At 45.3% G+C, this 12,316-nt stretch overlaps 1 protein-coding gene across 1 annotated transcript; it reads left to right on the top strand.

The window, feature by feature from the left end:
- The first annotated feature begins 591 nt into the window (after positions 1–591).
- On the top strand, positions 592–2,614 carry Adrb2 (adrenoceptor beta 2). The gene has a single exon (XM_076856744.1). The coding sequence runs from the start codon at positions 819–821 to the stop codon at positions 2,067–2,069; it is 1,251 nt and encodes a 416-aa protein (XP_076712859.1). The 5' UTR covers positions 592–818; the 3' UTR covers positions 2,070–2,614.
- Positions 2,615–12,316: the final 9,702 nt, after the last annotated feature.

The following is a 12,316-nucleotide window of genomic DNA, read 5'->3' as shown; positions in this document are numbered from 1 at the left end:
TTTGAGCTTTTGGATGCTTCTGTGTTTGTTTACGGATACCTCTCTGAGTTGGACAGCAGTGACTTAGTGCCTGTAAGTTGCTGCGTGAGCGCGCGCGATGTGCATGTTGGTGCGCTGGGCGGGTGTGTCTCAATGTCTGTGGCTGTGGTTCGGTATAAGTCTGAGCTTGTCTGTGAGGGTGCATTTGTGACTGTATGTGTGTGTCTTGGTGGGCATTCTCTCAATTCCGAGAGTGGTGGAGTATTCGGATACTGCTCTCTGCGCTGAGACCTCTATTACCCAAGGCAGACAAGTAGCAGCCACAGAAGAGCCCAAAGCTCCTGAGTTGACTGGTAAGCACAACCTCTCCAGCTTTATCCTTCTGGGGCCAGCTAGGGTAGCCTGGAGGGAGTGGTGGCCCGCCCGCCCGGGAGCAGCTGGGCCCCGCCCTCCGGGGCCAGCTCCAGGATCCGGCGGGCGAGGGGAGGGGAGGAAAGGCTAGCGGTGCCTCGCCCCTTTGGGACTGCAGGCGCGCGATTGGCCAAAAGTTGCCGCACGTCACCGGGAAGGCAGTTCCCCTAAAGTCCAGTGCACATAACGGGCAGAGCGCACTCCGAAGCGACTTCTCCAGAGCGCGGGCTGCAGTGACCGGCTGCGCGAGGTCAGAGCACCCCACAAGCTGAGTGGGCAGGACGCGCCCCCACCGCACCCACCCTACGGCTGCTGAATGAGGCTTCCAGGGGTCCACTCGCTGCCTGCAGCGCCCCGCCGGAGGTGCGCCCGTTGAGGCGCGGCCAGTGAGCAGGCAGCCTGTGCGCTCACCTGCCAGCCTGCGCGCCATGGGGCAACCCGGGAACGGCAGCGACTTCTTGCTCGCATCCAATGGAAGCCATGCGCCGGACCACAATGTCACGCAGGAACGGGACGAGGCGTGGGTGGTGGGCATGGCCATCGTCATGTCGCTCATCGTCCTAGCCATCGTGTTTGGCAACGTGCTGGTCATCACAGCCATTGCCAAGTTCGAGCGACTGCAGACGGTCACCAACTACTTCATCACCTCACTGGCCTGTGCTGACCTCGTCATGGGCCTAGCGGTGGTACCGTTTGGGGCCAGCCACATCCTCATGAAAATGTGGACTTTTGGAAACTTCTGGTGTGAGTTTTGGACTTCTATTGATGTGTTGTGCGTCACCGCCAGCATTGAGACCCTGTGTGTGATAGCAGTGGATCGCTACTTTGCCATCACATCTCCCTTCAAGTACCAGAGCCTGCTGACCAAGAATAAGGCCCGGGTGGTCATTTTGATGGTATGGATTGTGTCGGGCCTTACCTCCTTCTTGCCCATCCAAATGCACTGGTACCGGGCCACCCATCAGGAAGCCATCAAATGCTATACCAACGAGACCTGCTGTGACTTCTTCACGAACCAAGCCTATGCCATTACTTCCTCCATAGTGTCTTTCTACTTGCCCCTGGTGGTCATGGTCTTTGTCTATTCCAGGGTCTTCCAGGTGGCCAAAAGGCAGCTCCAGAAAATTGACAAATCTGAGGGACGATTTCACGCCCAAAATCTCAGCCAGATGGAGCAGGATGGGCGTGGTGGGCATGGTCTTCGCAGGTCCTCCAAGTTCTGCCTGAAGGAGCACAAAGCTCTTAAGACCTTGGGCATCATCATGGGCACTTTTACCCTCTGCTGGCTGCCCTTCTTCATTGTGAACATTGTGCATGTGATCAAGGACAACCTCATCCCTAAGGAAGTTTACATCCTCCTCAACTGGGTGGGCTATGTCAATTCAGCTTTCAATCCTCTTATCTACTGCCGGAGCCCAGATTTCAGGATTGCCTTCCAGGAGCTTCTGTGCCTACGCAGGTCTTCTCTAAAGGCCTATGGGAATGGCTACTCCAGCAATGGCAAATCGGAGTACACAGAGGAGCAGAGTGGATATCACCTGGGGCAGGAGAAAGAAAGCAAACTGCTGTGTGAGGAGCCCCCAGGCACGGAAGACTTTGTAAACTGTCAAGGTACTGTGCCTAGCGATAGCATTGATTCACAAGGGAGGAATTGTAGTACAAATGACTCACTGCTGTAATGCAGTTTGTTTTTCTTTTTTTACTTTTTAAGACCCCCCCCCAACAGAACACTAAGCAGACTATTTAACTTGAGTGTAATAAATTTAGAAAAAAATTGTATAGAGATTTGCAGGAGGAGATATACTTCTGCCTTTTTTTTTTTATTTTTTTAAGCTGTAAAAAAGAGAAAATGTATTTGAGTGAATATTTGTTTCTTGTACAGTTCAGTTCCTCTTTGTGTGGAACTTATAAGTTTATGTCTGAAGGGCGTTAGTCCTAGGACCCGGGTCTGTATGTTTTGATGACTTTTCCATGTATCTACCTCATTGGTCAAGTATTAGGGTTATTACATTGCTGCTGGTAATTTGTATCTGAAGGAGATTTTCCTTCCTGCACCCTTGGACTTGAGAATCCTGAATATCTCGGACCTTTCAGCTGTGAACATGGACTCTCCCTCGCTCCTCTTATTTGCTCAAATGGAGTGTTGTAGGCAGGGATTTGAGGGACAGCTTTGTTTTCCTGAGCAAAGTCTAAAGTTTACAGTAAATAAATTGTTTGACCATGACTTCATTGCACCTGTTTCTCCAAAACCCCTTGACTGGAGTGTCCTTGCCTCTCCCACTGGAAACCACAGGTAACTATTTGTAATAACTGCCCAGTGGCTTAATTTGGAAGGATACAAGAATGACATGCAATGGCTGCTTAACCCTTTCATGTACCTATGAATCTGTGGCTACAAACATGTATTTCTCCTAAACTCTCCTTGTGATCCAGATCAGTCCTGCCTGTTCCCAGCATAGCTCAGCTCTTCCTACAGTTGTTATTCTGTGTTGTTACCTCAGAAACACTGACTCATAGAAACAGAGTTATAGGCATATGTTTTATCCCTCCCCATGCCCCCGCCACCCACCTCCAGTTCTGCTTGTTTAATAACTGAATATATTTATATCTTTGCTATGTCTTATAGTGGAGCCCTTTGTACTACATCAGGGCTTGGCATTTTCAGGATAAGGAAGATGTTCTTGTGCAAATGCCACTCAGCCGTAGCCTTGTAATTCCAAGGGACTATCAGAGGGCATTGGTTAGAGGGAGCAAAACTGGAAAGCACCTAACTGATGAATACCTCATAACCCAGAAACCAGATTCGAATCCTCCTTCTCCCATCCCTTTTCTGCTTTTCCATTAATTTCCCACACTTCAGTATAAACAAAGTTTCTTGTCTTCAGTACTGTTAACATTTTGGACCATGTTAACTCTTGGTCGTGGGAGAGCGATCCCATGCATTGGTGGGTGTTTAGCAGTCCCCGGCCTCTACCCATTACATGCCAATAGCAGCCCCCAGACAACTAAAAATGTCTGCAGACATTACCAAATACCCCCAGGACAGAGAGCCACTGATATAAACTTTGATCATCACAACTCATCTTCCGATTCCACCTAATGGAAGCACTGTATTGGGCAGAGCTTCAGTTCCCCCAGTTGGTGACAGACCCCAGACCGGCACTCCTGCTCTCTACCAGGCTGCCTTCTCACTTGCTTTGCAGCTGCCCAGATAGCAGCCATGAGGCATTTAGAAGGGTTTAGGTCTGCACACGAGAGTTGTTCGGGAGGATTTATCAGTGGAGGCGAGGCCTGTGGGCCCTAACTGCCTGTTTGTAGAGAGATTATAATACTGTTAAGAGGCAAGGAAGGGAAATCACAAAAGTAAACACATTTCTTTTCACAGTCCCTTTCTATTTTTGCCTGTGTGTCGGAGCCAGAGCTTGGCCCAGGTTTCATGGAGTGGATCGTCCTGCTTGGCAACGCCAAGCTGGGAAGGATCAGCCCACAGGGTTCATTGCCATTTCACTTGTTCACGAAGCTGACTCCTCTTCTGTCTTCCCTTCTGTCCCAGCCAAGGTCCCCGACCAGAGAAGCACTGGCCTTCTCTGCTTCCTGTCAACTCACTGATGGGGCATCAGGGCAAACACTGATCCCTCAGAAGAACATCGGGCACATGTTTTTGGAATATTCCATGGCAGATTGGAGAGTGCAAGCCATTCAGTGCTTTTAAGTTTTGTCCAAGGTTTTCATACCTATTATTACACTCTCCTGCTCTGGGCCCCACACCCAGAGATGCGGGCAGCTTCTGAGGCTATCTTCACACTCTCGATAGCCTCACAAGAGCTTGGATTTGGAAGAGCCCATAACCCGAAGAGAACGAAAGCCTGTGAGGTGGAATGACTTGCCCAAGGTAAGCAGCCAGAGATGTCAGAGCAGGACTAAGGCCAGGGGACCTATTACCATCCAGGAACTGCTGTCTCCTCTCTACCACCTTGTTATTAAATCCTGCCCTCACCATCAATTGTGGAAATTTTCTCCTGGGGCTGTAAAAATTTCACTTCAGCAGACGCTTTTATTTTTTCTGAGTCCTTAATACAAAATTCAGGGAAGAAACCAATAATCTGCAATAGGGACAAGAGAAAGAATTGTTTGTTTCACTCTGCAAGAATCCACTAGGCTAATCTCTGCAGTTAGAGAAACTGAGAGATTCCTTAACTCTTTATGGCCTACCAGTGATTTCAAACCACTCCAGGTAGAAATTATGCAGTCTTGATTAAAAAACAAAAGTTGGTAACTTGTCTGTCCTTATTTGTCATTATTTCTAAGTCCCAAAGATGATAAACATTATTAATTAATCATGCCAATTTTATGTATGCTTACTAAAGGACACGTAAAGTAACTTCAGTCAAAAATTCAGACATGCACATCAATTCAGATTCCCAGCTTAAAAGAGAATTTAGCCACATATGGTTCCCTTTAGCAACACTTTGAATACAAGAACTTTCATCAGTTTGAAGAGTCTTTAAAAGCCAAAGCATCCTGGGCCTATCTCAGTTCCTGGCTTTTTACCTTCTTTTGTGTAGCTGTTTCCTTCTGTCCCTCTGTCTCTGTTTACTGACATGCTGGTTACATAACGTTTGTACTGGATTCATCGTCATAAAGTTTTCTTTGCCTGGACAGCAAGTTCTCAGAGTCTGTCAAGTGAGAACTTTACCCTGAGATGCAAGCTGACAGGTGTGAACAGTGGCAGGACAGGGTGGGCCTGCCCGCTGAGATAACACTGGGGGAAGGGATCTAGGAAAAAGAGAGCCTGGGGATAGGAACTGTCTTCACTTGGTGCTTAGAACATTTCTGATGGTGAACTTGCAGCCGAATACAGCCAAGTCCAGAATCAATCAGGGAGTATTTATGAATCATCCTAATCATCATTCACAGCAAGAGAAAAGTATAGGTGTCTGTCTCTGTTTTCTGGACCATAATGTTAGTAATACTAAACAGATATCTGTTATGGAAACTAACTAAATGTGGGAGATTATATTAAGCACCTGTTAGGCAGTATGAGAACTTTACAATCTTATAAATGGGATAATTGTCCTCACCTAACAAATGAGAAAACTGAGGTTCAGCAACTTTCCAAAGCCACACAACCAGCTAGTTGCAGAGTCCGCACGAGAACCTTGGTCTGTGTGATTCCAGTGTCCATGGAGTCTAGCACCCGTGCAAACCAGGAAGCAGCGCGAGGCAGCTTCCAGCGTGTGCCAAAACAAGTGTGCAAACTGGAAATGCAATACCTTGTTGAGAGAAGAGGGAGATTGCTGTGGGCTGGGGCCCGGAGGAATGTTCCCTTTGAAGCATGTGACTGCAGGGTAGCTGGGGACTGGGACAGGAAGCCAATCACTGAAGAGCCTAGCTTGCTTCTTTGAGTCTTTATCTTTCTATCAGAGAATCAGGCTACATTGAAAAAAAGGATATGAAACTAAAATGAATACATCAGGGTAAACCAGAAACAGCAGAAACACAGGCCACCCCACGTCCTAGCAGACTTACTCTGGGTTTCAAAGCCGGGAAACTTTCCTTCTCAAACTGAACTGGTGACTGGAGCTTAAGGAAATTTGGTCTGGGTGGTCCTACAGGTGCCACAACAGTGAGTTTTGAGCTAGCATTCTAGGGTAAGGGCAATTGTTTCCTGACCAGAGAGCTGGGAGGATTAATGTACTTTGAATAATCCTTTTCATTGATAGCATAATCTCTACTAAATTCAGCCCTGTGTTAATCCCCACTTTATTGACAGTACAAATATAATTTGAAGGAGGGATTTTTGAAATGCCTAAGAGAACAAACTTCCCAAGCACTTTCAAGAACTTGAGAAATACTGGTGTGTCTTGATCATGGGAAGCAGGGTGAAGTAGAAAAAGAATCCTGAGTTGGGATTCATAAAATTGAGGTTTCAGGTGTCATCTCAACTAACTTACTTTCTCTCTCTCTCTCTCTCTCTCTCTCTCTCTCTCTCTCTCTCTCTCTCTCTCTCTCTTCTTCCTCTCCCTCTCTGTCTTTAAAGTTAGGTAAGGTGGCTTTCCTCGGTTTCCCCGTCTGTAAAATAATGAGGTCAGTACAGGTGAAATTTAAGTTCTATTCAACTCTATCTAGCCATTAATTTAGGGGCTGATTATAGAGAGAGAGCCATCCATATTTCTAGAGTCAATGATATTTGACATCTAAATAATAGTTGAATATTCTGGGTAAGGTCAGTCTGAAAGAGAGAACACCGTGAAGGACTATTAGCACATAATAACTGCCCTCAAATAGTTGAGGACCATCTGGGGAAAAGGAGATACCAGGTTTTTTTGTGACTATCAGAAAGCAAGTTTAAGCTTATGAAAGGGCAGATGCAGCTCAGGTGAAGGAAGGCTTTTCAAAGACTGAAATAGGATATGTGTCAGAATAGTGAGCCTCCTGTCTATGAAAGCAATCAAGAGAAGCCTAGATGAAGCCATGTTCAGGATAGACCACAAGGCTTCCTGCACAGAGCAGGAGGCTGGACAAGCTCCTTCCGAATCTGTGCTCCTCTGACCTTGAAAATAATAGACCTGGATGTCCTTAAAAAGTATTCCAACAGTTCCCTAATTCCAGCTGGCCTTCTCCCCAATTCCTCTGCATTTCAGAGGTTTCACTGCATTCCTGAATGGGAAACCTCCCAGGGAAACCAGGATCTCAACAATCCCTGGCCATGGGGGAACATCCAGAAATAGAGCAATAAGGTTAAGCAGTTTTCCAAACTATTAGACCTTTTCATCAGCTGCTCTTCCCATGCCTTTTGCAATTGACCTACTAACTCCCAAAGAGAGAATAATGAGAGCTGCAAAGTCCTCTCTGCAAAGGCTATTACATCCTTCTCCACCCTCAAAATGACTGCACTTCCTGTGGTCTTTCCGTCACCCCAACAGAGCGGGAAGGAAGGGAGGCAGGTCCCTGGCCAGCACAGAGCACTTCAAAGCCCTCTCGCCCCAAAGCCTGGAGACCTAGGTCTAGAGTAGCCCAGATACTAACAGTGTGGGCGAGATGTCTCTGGCAGGCGACTTCCCTTCTCTAGACATTTCATCATCTCCAACCAAAGAGAGGTACTTCAATTTACATGTGTTCCTAGGTTTCCTTCTTTCTCCAAAGTTCTGAACCAGTTCAGGAAGCCTTCAGTACTGCATATCTGGCTTCATTGCTTTGCTTTTATTTTCTCTTTAAAAGAGTAATGGACACTTATTATAGAACGTTTGAAAGTATATGAAAACACAAAAGGAGGTAAATCACGCATCACATTATCGCCCAGAGGCAACCATTGTTTAACTTGGTATGCATGCTTCTGATCTTTGTTTTAAACGTGTGTAAATATACTTTTAAATAAAAATGAAATTAGAGTATTCATAGAGAATTCAAATTGCTAATAATTTCATGAACACCCCGTTGGATGTTTTATATGTAATATGACCCAGATACCATAATTCCTGCTCTTCCAGCCAGCCACTTGGTGATATAGATTGGCAGTTCTTGAACTAAGGGATGCAAATGAATCACCACTCTTTTGAGAGTACGAATCAGGAGGTCTGAGCTGGGATTCAAGAATCACATTTTATCAAGTTCCTCCAAGTTGTTCCAAATCAGGAGGTCCATGGACCACGTTTTGTGGAGCAAGTTTACAGAAATACAAACTTAATAAATGAAACAGAGTGGGCCCCACCCCATCCCTGCTGGTGGATGAAAAGGCTGCCTTTGTACTTGCTTTGTTGAAAGGGTGCATTCCGCACCTGGGCCTGAATCTGCTTTCAGAGCCTGGGAAACTGACCACTGAACTCCCAGAACAGGGTTCTTTCCGTGGCTACATTGTTCAGTGCCTCCGACCCTGCCTGTTGACCTGTGTTAGTCTGTTCACATAGTGACCAACACCTACTCTTTGAAAAGCACGGCCGTAGGTTTTATTCCCATAGAGCACCTGTTGTGATCATGGAAATGCTGTCTAGGGGTCACCTACTGTAACTGGCCATCTTCACGTCTGGTCCTCCTGTAGCAGCTGCAACAGCCCTTTGAAATAATACTGTTATATTTGTTGTTATTCTACAAATTAAGAAATTGAGACTCGAAGAGCCTAAGTTACCCAGGATCATACAGCCCTCTGGAGTGAAAACAAAACTCATGAACTTTGCCACTAAGATACTGTCTTTTGTCCCTTGAGAATCAGGTAAGAGAATAGGGGGAAGTTCGTGAAAGCATATTTTAATGGGTTCATTTTGTACTAATCCTCCAGGATCTGATTCATTTTTGACCCCCAGAACTAAGGGGCAAGCCCATGCCATCAAGGTTGATTGTGACTAAGTGTAGACTAGGAAACCTTGCTGCATCCTGAGACGGGCATCGTGTCTTTCACCATGTTTGGGGCCTGGTTTGATTGAGCTTCGCCTGCCAGGGAGGAGGGCAGAGGGAGGCGCCTGGTGAGGGCATTTTGGTTTGCGCTGAGTGAAATCACCACTTCTGTGTCAGGAAGCCCTTGACCTCTGGAAATCAGTGCATCTTCCCATTTCTCTGCCCAGGCGGACCACGACAGAGCAGAGGGAGCTGTAACTGTTAGGTGCCCCTGCTGTGAGGGGAAGACTGGAGTTTCTAAGTGTGTTCACATTCAGGAAAAGAATCTTTAAGTCACAACAGCAACGCCCATGACACAGCAGAAATGGAATCCTCAGGAGCTCCAGTTTTTGTTTTTTTTTTTTTTAACCACATCACAGGTCTTGCAACCCAAGGCCTGTGCCCCAAAGCCACAACTGCCTTTGTTCAGGGACTTTCTTCTTTATGCCAGTTCTATCTCTAGTCTTCTGCCTGGGTTTTCTCTTTATCAGAAGCCCTTTAGATGGTTCTAAATATGACAGACTACTCTGGCCATCTGTTGGTGGGGTTCAGAGTTGGTTTGGTATTTTTTGTTTTGTTTTGATGTCCTTACAGTTTTCGTAATATGTATAACAATAAGTTGGTTCTGCTCACAAACATTCAGACTCCCTTTCCTGTTTGATTTCCAGTCATTCTGTACATCCAAATACTCATCGAGCACCCTCAACCGAAGAGAATACAGACAAGCCTCAGGGACATAAGACTTCCAGAAAGTTCTTTCCATAGATTTTGAAAGGGTTAGTGATTTCAGTTTAGGGATGAGTTTCTGGAAGTTATTGTAGTGACTCTTAAATCTTACAGGGCACAAAAAAGATTTGGGGGGAACTTCTGAGAAAAAGCATATTCCTGATCCCTATCCCTGATATTCTGATTCAATAAGACTGTAGAGACCCCAAAAAAAAAAAAAATGGTATTTTGCCTCAGTTTCCCCTGAGGATTGTGAAATAGGTTCTCCAAAGACCACAGTTTGGGGCCCTGGTTCCTGGAGATCACACTGCTGTCCTTTCCCCTTCCTTCTCAGGAGCACAAAAACGTAGGCATGTAAAAACTGATCTTTTGGGGGCACATTCACACAAATTATTCTGTCAAATAAACAGAATCCTAGTTTTCCTGTGTTATCCAATAAAACAACGTAGATGAAAACAATTTATAAATGATAAGACATGATCATAAAAGATAATAGTAAAATGCCTCAAGAAATTAGGCACCTAACTGAAATTGTGTTTTATCACTGTGTGGCATCTCAACAGTTATGACACCTGATAACATCACCTAGTCCCCAACCCTCTGCATGAAGATGGGATAGTAGCAGCTCAGGAGGAAAAAAGGAAATTTGTCCTAGTGATAAGACTCCTAGTCCAGGGTTCTTTCCTCTACAACACCCTGCCTTGACTAAGTCAAATCATGCTGAGGTCTGTATGAATCAATTCACCTAATGTACATAAACCTTCTACTTAGAAATCTGAATGGGGACCCACCCAGCCACAGAGAATCACATGACTCATGCATATGCATATACCCCCAGAGATGCACACGCCCAAATAAACACACACACACACACTCTTACCTTAATGCTGCTGTGGTTTTAATATAGTTGCCCCTTTTGCAACTCATGTCCAATTTCAATTGCCTTTATAATGGCATTGGGAGATGGACCCTTTAAGAGGTAAATAGGTTATTAAAGGGGATATCTTTCCCAAAAGAGAGAACTCATTCCCATAAGATCTCATTGTTATAAAGTGAGGCAGCCTCTCATGTTTCTATTTGTACCTGCCCACTTTCACTTCTTCTTTTCACCATGAGTCAAAATACCTTGAGGTCCTTGACAAGAGGCAACCAACCAAACTTGTAGTCTGCAGCCTCTAGAACCATGAGTCAAAATAAACTTCTTTTCTTTATAAATTACCTAGTCTCTGATATTCTGTTTCAGCAACAGAAAATGAAATAAGATAGGTGCCTATAACCATACGAACACAGATGCACAACACGTGCATTTTCACGTGGATATAAGAACACCTCTAGGTTTGTTTGTGTTTACACCCATGTGAATATGTACACATATACATGACACAGACACACTCAGATCTAAACCTTCTCACCTAGCTACATATACAAACACATAGGGATTTCTAAAGATACTTTGGTGTTCTCCAAGTAAGCAGACATGCCATGTCAGGTAATCATGGTCATACTGAATAAGGACATGCAAGTTCATATTCTGACCCCTCTTCCTACGAAAGTATTTACATTCTTGATTCAGTGTGTGTCTACTGCGTTCCTATTTTATATACCAGGAAATATGTGTTCAGTGAAACAAAACGGTTTATCTTTGAACAAAACAGTTTATCTTTGCCATATGTTTGTACATAATGGAAAAAATAAAATTTAAATGCATACAAAATTGCAACTGTGGTAGGTGTTATGAAGAGGACATAGGTTGTTTTGAAGGAACCTGATCATTCTGAAGGGTGAGCAAAGAAGTCAAGTTTCAGCAGAGAGTCAAAGTATGATAAGCTAAGTTCTAGAAACAGAGAAGAGGAAATAACTTACCATTAGAGGAGAAAAGTCTATGCAAATGTCCTGTGTTGGAAGAAAACTTCCTGTGAAGGAAAGACTGAGCAGAAGTCAACAGCTGGTGTGCATAGAGAGGGACACATCAGGGTGCAGAATAACCCTGCCACAGACAATCAGGGTCATCCCATGAAGGACTTTTAGGCTGTATTAAGGATTTAGGTCTTTATTCTAAGAGCATTTAGAAGGCTCCCAATGAATGTATTTGAAGCCGAGATCAGATTTGTATTTTGAGGGACTATCTCTGAGGATATGCTTACTCACACAAAAGCATTTTCACATAGATAAGTGCACCTACAGAGGTTCATATGGACACTTGTGTGCATTTTCTTTAAAACTATGTATTTACATAGAAGTATTCACTGGAAGACTCTGCTTCTCAGAACACACGCCTTGTGTATTCCTCTGCACGGTCTATATAAGCCCAGCAAGCACCGGGAGGCTGGGAATGCCCTCCTCACTGCCTCACTGGGCACCATTGGGCTTAAGCTAGTCCTTGGGGCAAGAACTAGGGAAGTGATGGATTTGAAGGGAGCTCTCTGCCTTTGGAGCTGCCTCTGTGTGTTGCTGCTTGGCCTCATGAGTGTGCCTCCAGCCCTGTTCCTCCTCCCCTTGGCTCAGAGCATCAACGACAAGGTGGGGTTTCTTCCAGAACACCATCATTGACTATTCTTGGCCTGGGCAAGGAAGGGAGGATGGGCAGGTCAAGTTGCATAAAGATTGCCTTGTGCCCTCCCAGAATTGTAAGCAGAGCCTCTGGCACTCTGAGCCTGCAGTGCTCTTTGCACAGAATCCTCATGAGAAATAAACACAAGGAACAATGGGGGAGACCAGAGCTCTTCAGGACCTGATGAGGACTATGGTACGACTAGACATAGCGCATCCCAACTGCTCCCTGCAATGTGCCTCTGGATGGGGGAAATAGCGAAAGCCAGTAAGAAAGCCT

The sequence above is a fragment of the Callospermophilus lateralis genome, chromosome 5 (genome assembly GCF_048772815.1).
Source record: "Callospermophilus lateralis isolate mCalLat2 chromosome 5, mCalLat2.hap1, whole genome shotgun sequence".
Taxonomy (NCBI): Eukaryota; Metazoa; Chordata; class Mammalia; order Rodentia; family Sciuridae; genus Callospermophilus; species Callospermophilus lateralis.
This window is presented reverse-complemented; position numbering and strand designations above follow the sequence as displayed.

What these genes read in the sequence shown, in the direction of transcription:
- Adrb2 (XM_076856744.1), top strand. Translation starts at nt 819, where the DNA reads ATGGGGCAACCCGGGAACGGCAGCGACTTCTTGCTCGCATCCAATGGA.